The sequence below is a fragment of the Melopsittacus undulatus genome, chromosome 7 (genome assembly GCF_012275295.1).
Source record: "Melopsittacus undulatus isolate bMelUnd1 chromosome 7, bMelUnd1.mat.Z, whole genome shotgun sequence".
Classification (NCBI taxonomy): Eukaryota; Metazoa; Chordata; class Aves; order Psittaciformes; family Psittaculidae; genus Melopsittacus; species Melopsittacus undulatus.
The window spans coordinates 60,631,274-60,643,609 of NC_047533.1; the positions used below are offsets into that span (position 1 = coordinate 60,631,274).

General features: G+C 45.1%; 1 protein-coding gene across 1 annotated transcript in view; it reads left to right on the top strand.

Moving 5' to 3' along the window:
- The first annotated feature begins 3,414 nt into the window (after positions 1–3,414).
- The window catches only part of CDS1 (CDP-diacylglycerol synthase 1), a 32,665-nt gene continuing 23,743 nt past the window's right edge, over positions 3,415–12,336 (top strand). The window contains exon 1 of the mRNA XM_034064866.1: positions 3,415–3,701. Coding sequence (XP_033920757.1) covers positions 3,615–3,701 — 87 coding nt within the window. The 5' untranslated portion in view covers positions 3,415–3,614. The remainder of the gene's footprint in view (positions 3,702–12,336) is intronic.

Consider the following 12,336-nt stretch of genomic DNA (forward strand, 5'->3'; position numbering starts at 1 on the left):
GGAGTGAGTGCAGTGGGAGCGTGGTGGTGGCTGGTGATGTGTCTTTAATTTTGGCACCTGGGAGAAGTGCATGGATGTGCTTGTTAGGGGCTTTCCTGTGCTACAGAAAAGGTTGGGCCAGGTTGCTGAGGTTGGGTTGTTTGCTTTGAGCCACTAAATTCATGTGGGAATGCAAGGAGGAGGCAAAGGCAGAACAGAGTCACAGAAACCTCCAAGGCCTTACACACCAAGGTACTGAACTTTCATACAAGACAGATGATAATATTTGCATATCAGAAAAGTCAGCATCTGACACGCTAATACCTTTGTGTGCAGAGAATGTGGAGGTTTCTGCCACACATTCCAGGCAGTGTGCTTATGTGCCCCAAAGGAACCTGAGTAACAGGGTGTCGACTTGGAAACTTCCCATCAGACCAGTCTAACCAGCTGCAACTCAAGAGACACACTGGGCTCCCATGACTAGATGGGGCTGCCATCCAGAAGTGGGACAACCATGTTCCCATGTTCTGCTTGCTCTTCTAAGCCCCCTGTCCCGCAGCTCTTCTGGGGGGCCCTTGCTTCTTTCCTTTGGGCTGGAAAGGCTTGAAACACTGTTTCTCTTGCCTTCCTCACATTTCTGAGCACTCCAAGGGTGAAAGGTGTATGACAGCAGCATGAGCACCTGGCTGGGAGAGAGAAGGAGCAGAACTGGGGCTGGGGATGGGTTCCCACCTGATCCCACCAGAGTTTGGTCCTTGTTTTTAATTCTGCCTCTCCTGATGGCCCTGCCCAGAAGATTGCTCACTCCCTCACCCCACTGTCACCAGTTGTTCATTGCATGCTTTCTTAATCTCGAAATGCAGTGACTCATCTTCTTGCACTAGCCTCTGCTCATTAATATGTTTTGAGTACTTCACCTCTGCCATTATTGTTACTTTCTTCCATCACACCATTTGCTAAACAAATATATTTTCCTCCAAGGTTTTCTAGGTGAATTCTTTTCCCCTTCACCATCTAAGTTAAGGATGGAACAAAGATGTAGGAGAAATGGAGGCTCTTACTCCTCTCCTGCATGGGACGTAAAGTTCTGCTTAATGATCTTTATGCAGGTGTTGAAGCATTGTCTCTGCCTTGTCAACCACAGAAGGGCCTTTCTGTGGCAAAAGTATAGCATTTAGTCATTCTCAGCCCTATATTTATTAGGCCGGGTTTATCAGGAAGGTCTATAACAAAGCATGTACTTCAGCTAGACCCAGCTGCTCCGTGGTGCCTGTAGAGCGATTTGTGCCCACCCCACCCTTAACTACTGACTTGTGCGTGGGACCTGTGGGCTCCCTACACCTCAGCCACCATTGGTGGCACAGCTGTGGAGACTAGACAAACCACTTCTTATTTTCTCTGTGCAGAGAAAACAAGTATTTGTGCCTTCCTCCAGACAGCTAGTCCCATTGCAGGGCTAACTGAATAAACACACATCTTGCACTTGCAGCAAGCAAAACCATGCTTTCCTCTGAAAACTGTCCTGGAGAAATACACAAAATACAAAATCTCCAAAGTAGAAACCTACTGGAGAAGGAGAGAGCAAAAAGGATACATTGTTACCCATTGGGCTTCACTTTGTTCCCAGTTCTCCTGCATGGTTTAGGTGTCTTCCCTGCTGGAGAACTGCTTCTCACCCTCACCTATTCTAGGAAGGAGAACTGAGTTCTGACTCCACTTCCTCCCATAATGTTTCACTTATGGAGAAATACATTTAAAATTATACTTGGTAAGAGCAGAACGTTGGAGGATCCAGGCCATATCACTGATTTGCAGTGGGCTGCCACTGTCACCTTTGTCCATAAAGGACCTGATGGCAGAAGCTTTGTGGCTAGTCCAGTCTGGTGTTTTGTCACTGGTTTGCCTTCTGCTGGAGCAGCACTTCTCTTAGCACACCAGGGACATTGCAGGCATGCTAGCTCCTGACACTGACAGCAGTGCAAGTGTAAAACATCTCAGAGGCTTCTCTTCCTGAACACTGGAGGGTCCATGTTTGCTGGCAGTGAGGTCAGTTTATCAATGCCATAATCTGTGTCTGCTCACAGCAGCTCGCTCTAACTTCCTGAACTGCAGCATTGTCATTAAAAACATGCCAAGCATGCCTTTGGAGGAACATAATAATAATGTTGTTTATAGAATAAAACTAAATCATGAAATAAAACCAATCAGGCTTGGTGAAATCAGTCACCATGGGGATAATGTAAATTACAGCAGACACAGCTAGATGGTGCCTTGCCAGAGGTGCTGGCACTGTGTTTGCAAACACAATAAGCCAGCATGTGAACACTGAAGTGACATCTAGACTAAGTGTCTCTAAGGGAATGCTCTGGGGCAGCCAGCCGTTGCCATGGTCAGACTGTCAGTAGCCATATGAACACTGACAAGCACTGGCACAACAGCTGGAGGAATTCAGTGGGCTTTGGGAAGCATCAGTAGTGTCTGTTCTCCTGGTAACCCAACAGCTGAAAGGCACTCTGACACAGTCATCTTAACTGGACCAGAGGACTGGGATGACACCAAACCACAGTAAGTGTCAGCAGACAGGGGTGATTTCCAGACAGCTCATGAGGTCAAGGTGTTCAGCAGGGTGTTTCTCTTCACAGAGATGCATTTTGCTTTGCTGCACACAGGCCCACTCCTCATGTTTCCTGCACAGATACAGCTTGGGTGAAGATGGCCCATGCACCCTCTAGACCCTCTCCTGGGGTAAACTGCCTAGTGAGCAGTGGCTATTTCAAGAGGAGCATGGAGCTGACATTGTAGTAACTGTTACAGAGCATGCCTAACTGCCCTTCCAGAGTATTTTTCTTGACTGGGAGCCCTTAGGCATATGTGTTACATTTCTGTACAGGCCGGTGGCACCATGCTCGGCAGGGCACCTGGAACGGTGATGCAGAAACAGGGCAAGCACCAAATTTGCTTTTTTAAAATGGACATAGAGCAGGTGGGCACAAGTATCCCAGTGAAAAGCAAAGCACTCCACAACCAGCAGCGCCCACGCAAGCTGCAGCACCTACGTCCACGGCTATCTACACAGAGCTGGCTCCGGGTCTATGTGGAGATGTCTGCCTGTCTCCCTGCAGGCCCGCAGCGTGCCGGAGCCGCTCTGACACACAGGAGAACACAGCCTTTGTGGCGCACGCCCGTGTTGCGGGGGTTTGTGGGGCGGCACAGGAAGAAGCCCGAGCGTCCCCACCGCCCCAGCCATCCTGGGGAGCCACAGAGCAGACCAGGCCTAGAGTGCTGGGCGCTGCGCCCTGCCCGCGGCCGCGGTACCCCCGTGAGGCGCGGCTCCGCTCCGCTCCGCCCCTTGCGCCGGGGCCAATGTCGGAGGGCGGAGCGTCCGGCGCACCTGGGCGGCATCGCCCCACCCTCTCCGCCTCAACCGCCGCCGCGGGCGCTTCTTTGCTCCGGAGCAGGGGCTGCGGCGTCCGCAGCGAGAGCGACTCCGGTCCCGGCGGCAGTGGGGATAGCGCCGGGCTCCTCCGAGGAGAAGGTCAGCGGCGGCGGCCGCTTTCCGCGGTGCGGCCTCCCGATCGGCCCGGCCCCGCCTGCAGCCGCTCGCCCCCGGGAGAGCGCTGAGCTCCAGCGGCGCGATGTCGGCGCGGCGGCGGCAGCGGAGGGCGGCCGCAGAGGAGGCGGAGGAGGAAGAAGAAGCGGCGGAGGAGGGGGGCAGCGATAAGGTGAGGGCGCGGGGCCGCTGGGGCAGGAGTGCGGGTGGGAGCCGGCAAGCAGAACTGCCGTCCTCTCAGCGCACGGCTGGGCCCATCCGGAGCAGGGGCGGGGGACGGCAGCGACAAGCGGCCTCAGCACCCTGTGCGCAGCGGTGAGGGGCCCACGCCTGTGCTGCCCCACTGCCACCCTTTCCGAAGCCGCAATGGAAGCGTCCGGTGCCGCCGGGCTGTGCCCTACCAGAGTGTGTGTTTTAGTTCACCCCTGGCCGGGGTCGCTGGGTGTCGGCGTTGAGCCTCAGCCCGGAACGAAGTACCAGGCAGCTGCCCTATCACCCCCAACAGCGCGGTGGGGTGGGGAGGAGAGTGGGAAAACAAGGGTAGAAATTATGGCCTGAGATAACAGTTTAAAGGAAAATATAGTAATAATAATTGTAATGGAAAGAGACAACGAAAAGAGAGAGGAATAAAACTCAAGGAAGACAAGTGATGCACAGTACAGTTGCTCACCACCTGCTGACCAATACCCAAACCAAGCAGCTCCTCCTGGCCAACTCCCCCTGGTTTATACACTGAGCATGATGTGCTGTGCTATGGAATACCTCTTTGCCTAGTTCAGGTTGGATGTCCTGTCTCTGCTTCCTGCCGGCTTCCTGTGTCCCTCAGTGGCAGAGCATGAGAGGCTGAAAAGTCCTTGACTTAGTATGAACACTACTCGGCAAGAACTAAAACTTCAGTGTGTTATCAGTATTATTCTCATACTAAATCTTAAACACAGCACTGCACCAGCTACTGAGAAGAAAATTAACTCTGTCCCAGCCAAACGCAGGACACTGGGACAGCCAAAGAGTGTGCTTCAGTGTGGTTGGGCCAGTGTGGCCGCATGGAAACAAGCAGGGAATGGTGATCTGCTCTGGTTAAAGGGTGTGTCAGCACTGCCCCAGCAACTGATTCTGTTTTATGGCCTTTTAGTTGATAGCATTCATCTCTGGCCCGGAAAGGACTTTCAGTATGGCATTTCTGCAAAGGCAAGAGGTTTTCAAAATACTAAGTCTATGCAGCAGGTTCATTACAGTGGCAAAACAGCCACAGTGCTGTTCTTTTGTTTGTGTGGCTTATCCCTACAGAAAGCTAAGCACATCACTGTTGCTAATTGTCTGAATAAAACGAAAGAGATGCTCTCATTTGGCAACTGGAATTAAAAAAGAAAAAAGCCAACAAGCTTTCTGATTGCTAAATTGAGTTTGCAATACATGGTTGAGGACTCCTGAATCTGTGATCATTTAAACCTGCATGGATGCTGAAGTTGCAGATTGTGTAGTCTGCCTTGGGCATTGGGACTGGAAATAAGGAACTTCCCAAGGAACTGGAAAGTGAAACTTAATAGTCGGGTTCTATTCTGCACTTTGGTTGTGTGAACTCAAGACTAATGAACTTTGTAGTACTGAGCTGCATTGAGGGCTGCCATCACATAAAGTAACATTTAGGCTGTAGCTGTGCAGAGAGTATTTCTCTGTAGATGAGAATTAACTTTTTAAACTTGTTTTCTTGTTGCAGTGTGCTCAAAATTCTGGTTTTCTGTGGCATTGTTCAGATTTGCTATATTTTATAGCCTAAGTTTGTTTCTGAGGTGCACAGTGAGCTGCCTCCAAACAATCCATCCCATTTAAACCCTCTGCTCTCCAGATCTCAGAAGGGTAGGCCTAAAAGTTGCTAATACTATTTATCTGCATAATTTCAGAGAGAAACTCTGTGGCCACTGTGCTTTTACTTTAGCTGCTTGACAGCCTAGTGTTTCACCCAGTTTCAGATGATGTTGTACGGAAGGAACGCTGCTGCTGTGCTAGGATGTTGGTTACTGACGTATGTCAATATGTATACATTTGTGATGATCGCTTGAACTGTTAGATATGGAAACCCTTTTCCACATCACAGAAGATGTGGATTATTTTGGGGAACTTGTTCCCATTACACTCCAACCTATCTGTGATGTGCACAGTGCTAGTGAGCCTTGTTACGGCTCACAAGCAACAATAAGGATTGTTTTCACATATTAAGCTGTCCTTAGTGCCTTAGGTAACTGTAAAAATAAACAGCATTTTGTACCAAGTTTTCAATAGGTGGGTCACAGTTTGAGTCTCCATTTTGAATATGAGTACGCAGGTAATGACTGCTGTAGGTGATCCGATGAGAAGCATCTGGTCATCTGGATTCACAGATGCCACATTATAGGCCTTCCTAGATAGTTATCTTTCCACTCTACTTCTTGCCTGACCTTCACAACATGTGGATAGCCTATTGTCCACTGGTGTAGTAATTGCATATTTAGATCCCAAACTTGTTATTTTGTTCATAACTTCTCAGCATAGCCATGGTGCAGTGGGTTTCCAGTGCTTCCTAGTACACAGCTCAGGAACATCTCCCTCTCCCTCTGCTTGTAATGAAGGAAAAAACCTGTTTGTCTCTTTTCATATGGTAACTGCTTTGTGCTGCTTCTGCTGTTGACCCTATTAATTCAGACTTCCAGATACATAAAGGCGATGTGCTTTAGAGCACCTTGTTTGACAAAGTGGAGGAGTGCTCTGTGTTTGCTGAAGAAATTCACAAATACTAAAAGTCTGCAGGGGTTTATCTTCTGTACTTTTAGTCCTGTTTTCAGTGTGTAATCTGATACTTTTCATGTTATGCTTACTATGTCCATAGATGCCCATTTCCTACTGACTCTAAGTCAGGCTGGGTTTTGGGTTTTTTTCTCATCTGCATGTGTTTTTTTTTTTACCACAAATTGGAAACAATTGGTAGCCATTTCTATGTGCATATAATTTCAAATGAAAGTTAACTTCATTGGGTTTATATGAAGGAATATGGCACGCTCTTAGTGAAGCTTCTTCCTGAAGTTTCCAGGCTTTGCAAGTCTGGATGCCTTAATTGGCTCAACAAGCTAGTGAGCAACTGACTTTTTTGTGAAGTTCCCATGAACATGCCTTTGCCCTGTATGGCTTTAAAATTCCACAAGCCTGTTGTTTCTGTGGCATACGGGAGTGATTTTTTGGTTGCCCCTTTCTTACTTGCTGCTGCTTGCCCTGGACACTGTTTTCCTAAGAATGTCTTGTTAGTGCCTCCATACACACTCTGTGGCCCTTGGGAGCAAAGAGGAATGACTTGGCATTCAAATACTTAATATGTATAAGTCAGTTAAAGTTTTACAGATTGATTTCTGTGTTCACACTTCTTTTAAAGCTCCAGTTGTTTGCATTCTTTGTTAAATACAAATGGCACTGTTCTCAGATACTGTCATTTTTTTTTGAAGTATCCTGGAAGTAATCACACAGTTATTAGCTTTTGTGCTGTGCAGAGTTGTCAGAGTAGGATGGGAAGGGGGCAGTGTAATCGTGTTGCATTGCTGGCCATGGGAACAAGAGACTGTGTGCCTAAGGTCATTGTTAATTATTTGTAACTTAAAAAAGTCCAGAATTGCTGACCACTGTTTCTGCTTTGGTATTGAAAAAGCTGCTTCTGTTCCATGAGACAGACCTTCCAGGGAATCAGTTGCTAGATAAGTTGCTCAGACCTGTGAAACTGGGTTTGGGACTTGAGTCTTTGATGCCCAAAACCTCCCAGACCTGCTTGGAGGTAAATGGCAGTATGGGTTATGGTGGAACAATGAAGTCTGTCATGGATCACTTAGTCACTTCATTTGACTTCCTTCTTTTGGAATACCCAGAAAATGGACCTACTTAATTTTCACAGAGAAGTCTGACCTCTAATCTGTCTGCTGCAAGCATGGTAATAATGAGAGTTGACTATTTCCAAACCTCTGTTTTTGTGGAAGTGGTGGTGAATTAGTTCTGATGCAGATAATAAAGGATCTGTAGGTTTCAGTCTTGGATTCGGTGTGTGCAGTCCTCTTGTTTGTGTTTCTGCATATGTCAGTCTTTAACAGATTGGAAAAAAAGGTTTCATTATTCAGTATCTTCTGACACTTTGATATCTTGACTTTAGAGGAAGGTATCAAGGTACATCTAATTAGATGTTCTGTGATGTGGTCTAAACTATTGACTTCATTGTAAAGCTTATGAGAGGTACTGTGGAAAGGTCAAGGCTGGAGGAAAAAACTTACTTTAAGTAACACTTGCACAGGTAAAATGACAATTATTTTGCTTGCTAACTTTTTTTCTTGTTATTTTTTTCATATAAGCTATTGGAAAATGTCTTTGTTTTCTCATTTGCTTTTTATGTCGATGGTGCATTTTCCAAGAAAAACATATTTGCTGTCTACTTGGGAATTCCTTATTGTGTCCTGGAAAAAATGCAGTACATGTGAAACATTGCAAATGCTTTTGTAACTATAATAATTCTCTGTCTGGTTCAATTGGCACGTGTTAATTGTAGTGGAGAGCATGCAGTACAAAACATCAATTCAGATGAGTATATCCTTTTAGGTGATGAATGACTGAGGTGTCTTTTTTTTTCTGCATGACACATGGCTATATTCTGGTAGGTGTTATGAAGTAGCCAGCAAGCAGAAATCCACATAGAAGCTTAATTTATGGCAAGATGTCACATCTTGAACTCCTGTTAGGGAGGCTCAAGTTTCTGACTGTTTGAGTTTCTCCTTTGTATGGACAAGTATTTATGGTCTTACACAGAACATTTAGCTTAGGGGTGGAAGTCTTAAGAATACCAAAATTAAAACAGAACTGTATAACTAAATAAACCTTTGTCTTGGGATACTTTGGAAATGATGAAAAGTGCTGAGCATAGTAGTGTTTCACATAGACTTTTTTTATCATGTGTTGATTGTAGTGTGTGAATAACTGTCGTGTTTGCTTTCTTCCCTGTACTTTTTAGGGCAGACTTGTTTGACTTGTATTATATGAAGTGATCAAATAAATTCTCTTGAGCACGCTGTTCCTGTGCCTTCAAATGAACAGAAGCAAGCCATAACCTTATTGCAAAATCTATCCGTTGTAGACACTTGGGATATGAATCAAGGAGACAAGAGTGGCACACCTTCTGCATGTAAAAGGCTCTGTCACTTGCAGTTTGTGAACACTAGAACAAAATGAAAACACCTTGGATCAAACATTTAATTTGGAGTTGGGGTTGAATGATGCCTTAGTTGCTTATGACAGTACAACTTCTGCTGTTTTCAGTTAACCTTTGAAAACCTAATGAATACCTGCTCATGGTATGAGACCCATGGCATTTCAGTTAATACCCCTCACAGGCCCTTATTGTTACTGTGTGTTCAGCTTGGCCAAATCCCAGACCTGCTTGGTTTTATACTGAACTCCAAAGCTGCTTCTACTACAGAGTCAAGCTGAAGTAGCAAGACTCTTGACTTTTCTGTTTTCTGAGGGCTTTGATAATGATTAACTTAGCATTTCATTTCTTAATGGTTTTCATTATTTGTGGGTATAAACAGGAATGTTTATAATCAATCATGTAAAATAATTAAGGCAATAATCAGCAAGAAAAACTTGTCCCCCAGTGATGGGATTCACTAAGCACTTCATGATGCAGTAGACAAATAGCTAGCTTTTAGGGCACAACTTCCTCTGTGGCTTCTGACTTTGCAAACTAGATGCTGTATTCAGGAAATGGTTGTGGCCATTATAACAATTAATTGGAAAATGAAGTGTTCAAGGTCATTTCTGAGTTATGTTACAAAGGGAAATTGAAGATATTTGGGGGGGGATGTCTCTCACAGGTTGTTGTAGTGATGTAAAGCTAAAAAATGTCTAAATGCAAGTTCTATGCAACTTGCAGTTCGCACCAGCCAAGCTCCCAGTATCAGCAGTATGAAGCATAAGCTGCTGAAAAACATATTGCATAAATAGCAACCCTTCTTCAAGGTATTCAAATAGTCTGAAAAATGCCATATGCCCCTGTGAATTCAGATGTTGGAAAGTGCAAATCTAAAATAATACTTCTAATGAAGTGCATAAGTAACAGTTGTGTCTTAAATATCAGAGGAATATGAATTCAGATATTAATAATTAATTTTTATTTTTTTTTTCTTGTGGGATTTTTTGTGGGTTTTTTTTTCGTTTTGAGTTTTTGTTTTTGTTGTTGTTTAAACACCTTTGAGCATGGAAACATGTTCTGCAATACCAAAATGCCTTAAATGGAATAAAAAGGTTTGGGGGTGTTCTTAGTTACATGTGCTTAAATGAGAGGACATCTCTGCCATGTGCAAGCAGGGATTAATATTAAAGAAGCTAAGGCATGGTTTTAGGGCCAGGATTAATGCCCATCATCTGCACAATAAGTAGTGTCTTCTATAACTGTACAGGGCTTGCTGTACTCCAGTGTAGGTCACAGTCACTGGAATATGGCTTTGGAAGAGATCTGTGACCCCCACCCCCATTGCAGCAATAGTTGACTTCCTAAGCTGTGGTACAACACTATGAGAAACATCTCTGAATAGCAACATTGCAAGCACAGTAATTTTTTATTTATTTTTGTGCTTTTCAGGTGTTTTACAGACTTTCTGAAGTCTGGACCACAGCATATCCACATTTTTTAACTTGTGTCCTGGTTTTGGCTTGGACAGAGTTATTTTTCTTCCCAGTAGCTGGCACAGTGCTGTTCTGGATTTAGTATGAGAATAATATCAATAACACACTAAAGTTTTAGTTGTTGCTGAGTAGTGTTTATATTAAGTCAAGAGCTTTTCAGTCTCTCATACTCTGCCATTGAGGAGGGGCACAAGATGCTGTGAGGGAGCAGAAACAGGACACCTGACCTGAACCAGCCAGAGGGGTATTCCATACCACAGCACATTGTACCCAGTATCTAAACTGGGGGCAGTTACCTGGAAGGGACTGATTGCTGCTTTGGTTGGGCTGGGTATTGATCAGCAGGTAGCGAGCAACTTTATTATGCACTGCTCTTGTTTATTGGTTCTTTTTTCCTTTCTTGTTAGTTTTATGTTTCTCTCCTTGTTATTTCCTTCATCACATTATGAGTGGTATTATATTGTACTTCATTTTAGTTTAATAAACTGTTCTTATCTCAGCCCAGGGGTTTTACTTGCTTTTGATTTTTCTCCCCATCCCACCTGGGGAGGGGAGAAGGGGCATGGCATGGGTGAGCAAGTGGCTAAGTGATACTGAGTTGCCAGCTGGGTTTAAAACCATGACAACTTGTATTCATTATAGGCAATATCTGTCTAATAATTATTCAGCTGTGGGGTTTCAAGAAATAGGGAAAGTATTGACCATGTTTTTCAAAGAAGTGGTGTAAAACCCATTCAAGAATATAATTTTGGGCATGTATGTGGTACATCAAGTGAATGAGAAAAACACAGGCCTAACATTAAAAAGGATAATTGCTCTTCCTTTGTTCCCTGTTTCACTTGTGCATGTGTACAGTGCCAGCTCACGGTTCTAAAAAGAGAAAACCACTTTAAAACCGAAAGGGATGTTGTTTTCCCTCGGACTGGAGCTGGGCAGAGCGCCGATGTGTGTGGAGCCTGGGGTACAGCCCTGCTCAGCGGGGAGGGTTCTCCTGCAGCACCCTGGTCAGCTCCCCGTCGTCCAAGGCTGTGCGGGACCCCCGACTTCCCCATGGCCACGACAGCGCTGTGCCTGTCGTATAGGCTTATGGGTATAGGCTTAGGCCTTGACTTTGAACACTGGGGCTTGCACAGCCTTATCTTCTCCACCTGTGTTCCTTACAAAGGTCAGTCACTGAGAACACTGGAATGTAACTTCCTGGCAAAACCCAATGGATTAAGAGGAAAAGGTGATAGCCTATAGAGTAACATGCAGTGGCTGGGATTGTAGGCCACCTTAATTCTGTCATGCCTTACGGATGGGGCAAAAGGGAGGACATATCTCTGCTGTCTTCCAAAATGCCAAAAATCCTCAGAAAAAAAGGAAAAAAATAATATTGTTAAGGAAAAGTAGGAAAGAAAAGCAGTCATGTTTGTGGAAATAGATTAAGGACAAAACCCCCTGAGATCTGTGATAAGAAAGTTGGAAAGAGTGTGAAACTGAGAAATAGCAGTATGGGGGTGGGGGGGTGTGAAAAAGGTTCTCAAGCACAGTCAGAATCCCAGAGCTGTTAAGAACTGATGAACCTGAAGTAGCAGGGCAGGGTTGAAGCTGCTTGGGCTTGTAAGGAGGTGAGATAGGTCAGGAGGAAGTTAAGGTCTCAAGAGAGCCAGACACTGAGCTGGAGGCAGCTCTCTTCCTTATTGCTGCACCAGGGCTGAGTGCAGCATTCTGACTCTCTGGAGTTGGGGTGTTTGTAACATTAGAACAAGTGAAGTAAATTTTGTGAAATCATCAGCACCTTTAGTGTTGGCTCTAAATGAGGGAGAAAATAGTCTTGACAATCTACTCTGGTGGTGGTAGTTTGTTACTGTCACCAAAAAATGTGCTGCCTGTTTTCCATTTGGGTTAGACACACAGTCTGTACAGATGATGTCTTCCTGAATGGTCATTAGTGAATACGGAAGAAACAGCTGCAGTGTTGGAGTCATACAAGAAATTACTCTTAGTAAGACTCTGTAGAACACTTGGTCACTTCACAGTTTGGTTTTGAGTTATTCTTTTTGAGCTGGAGGGTTCAAGTCCTCATGTATGTATGTAGCCTTGGGTGATATGGTTTAGTGTGATGTGTCCCTGCCCATGGC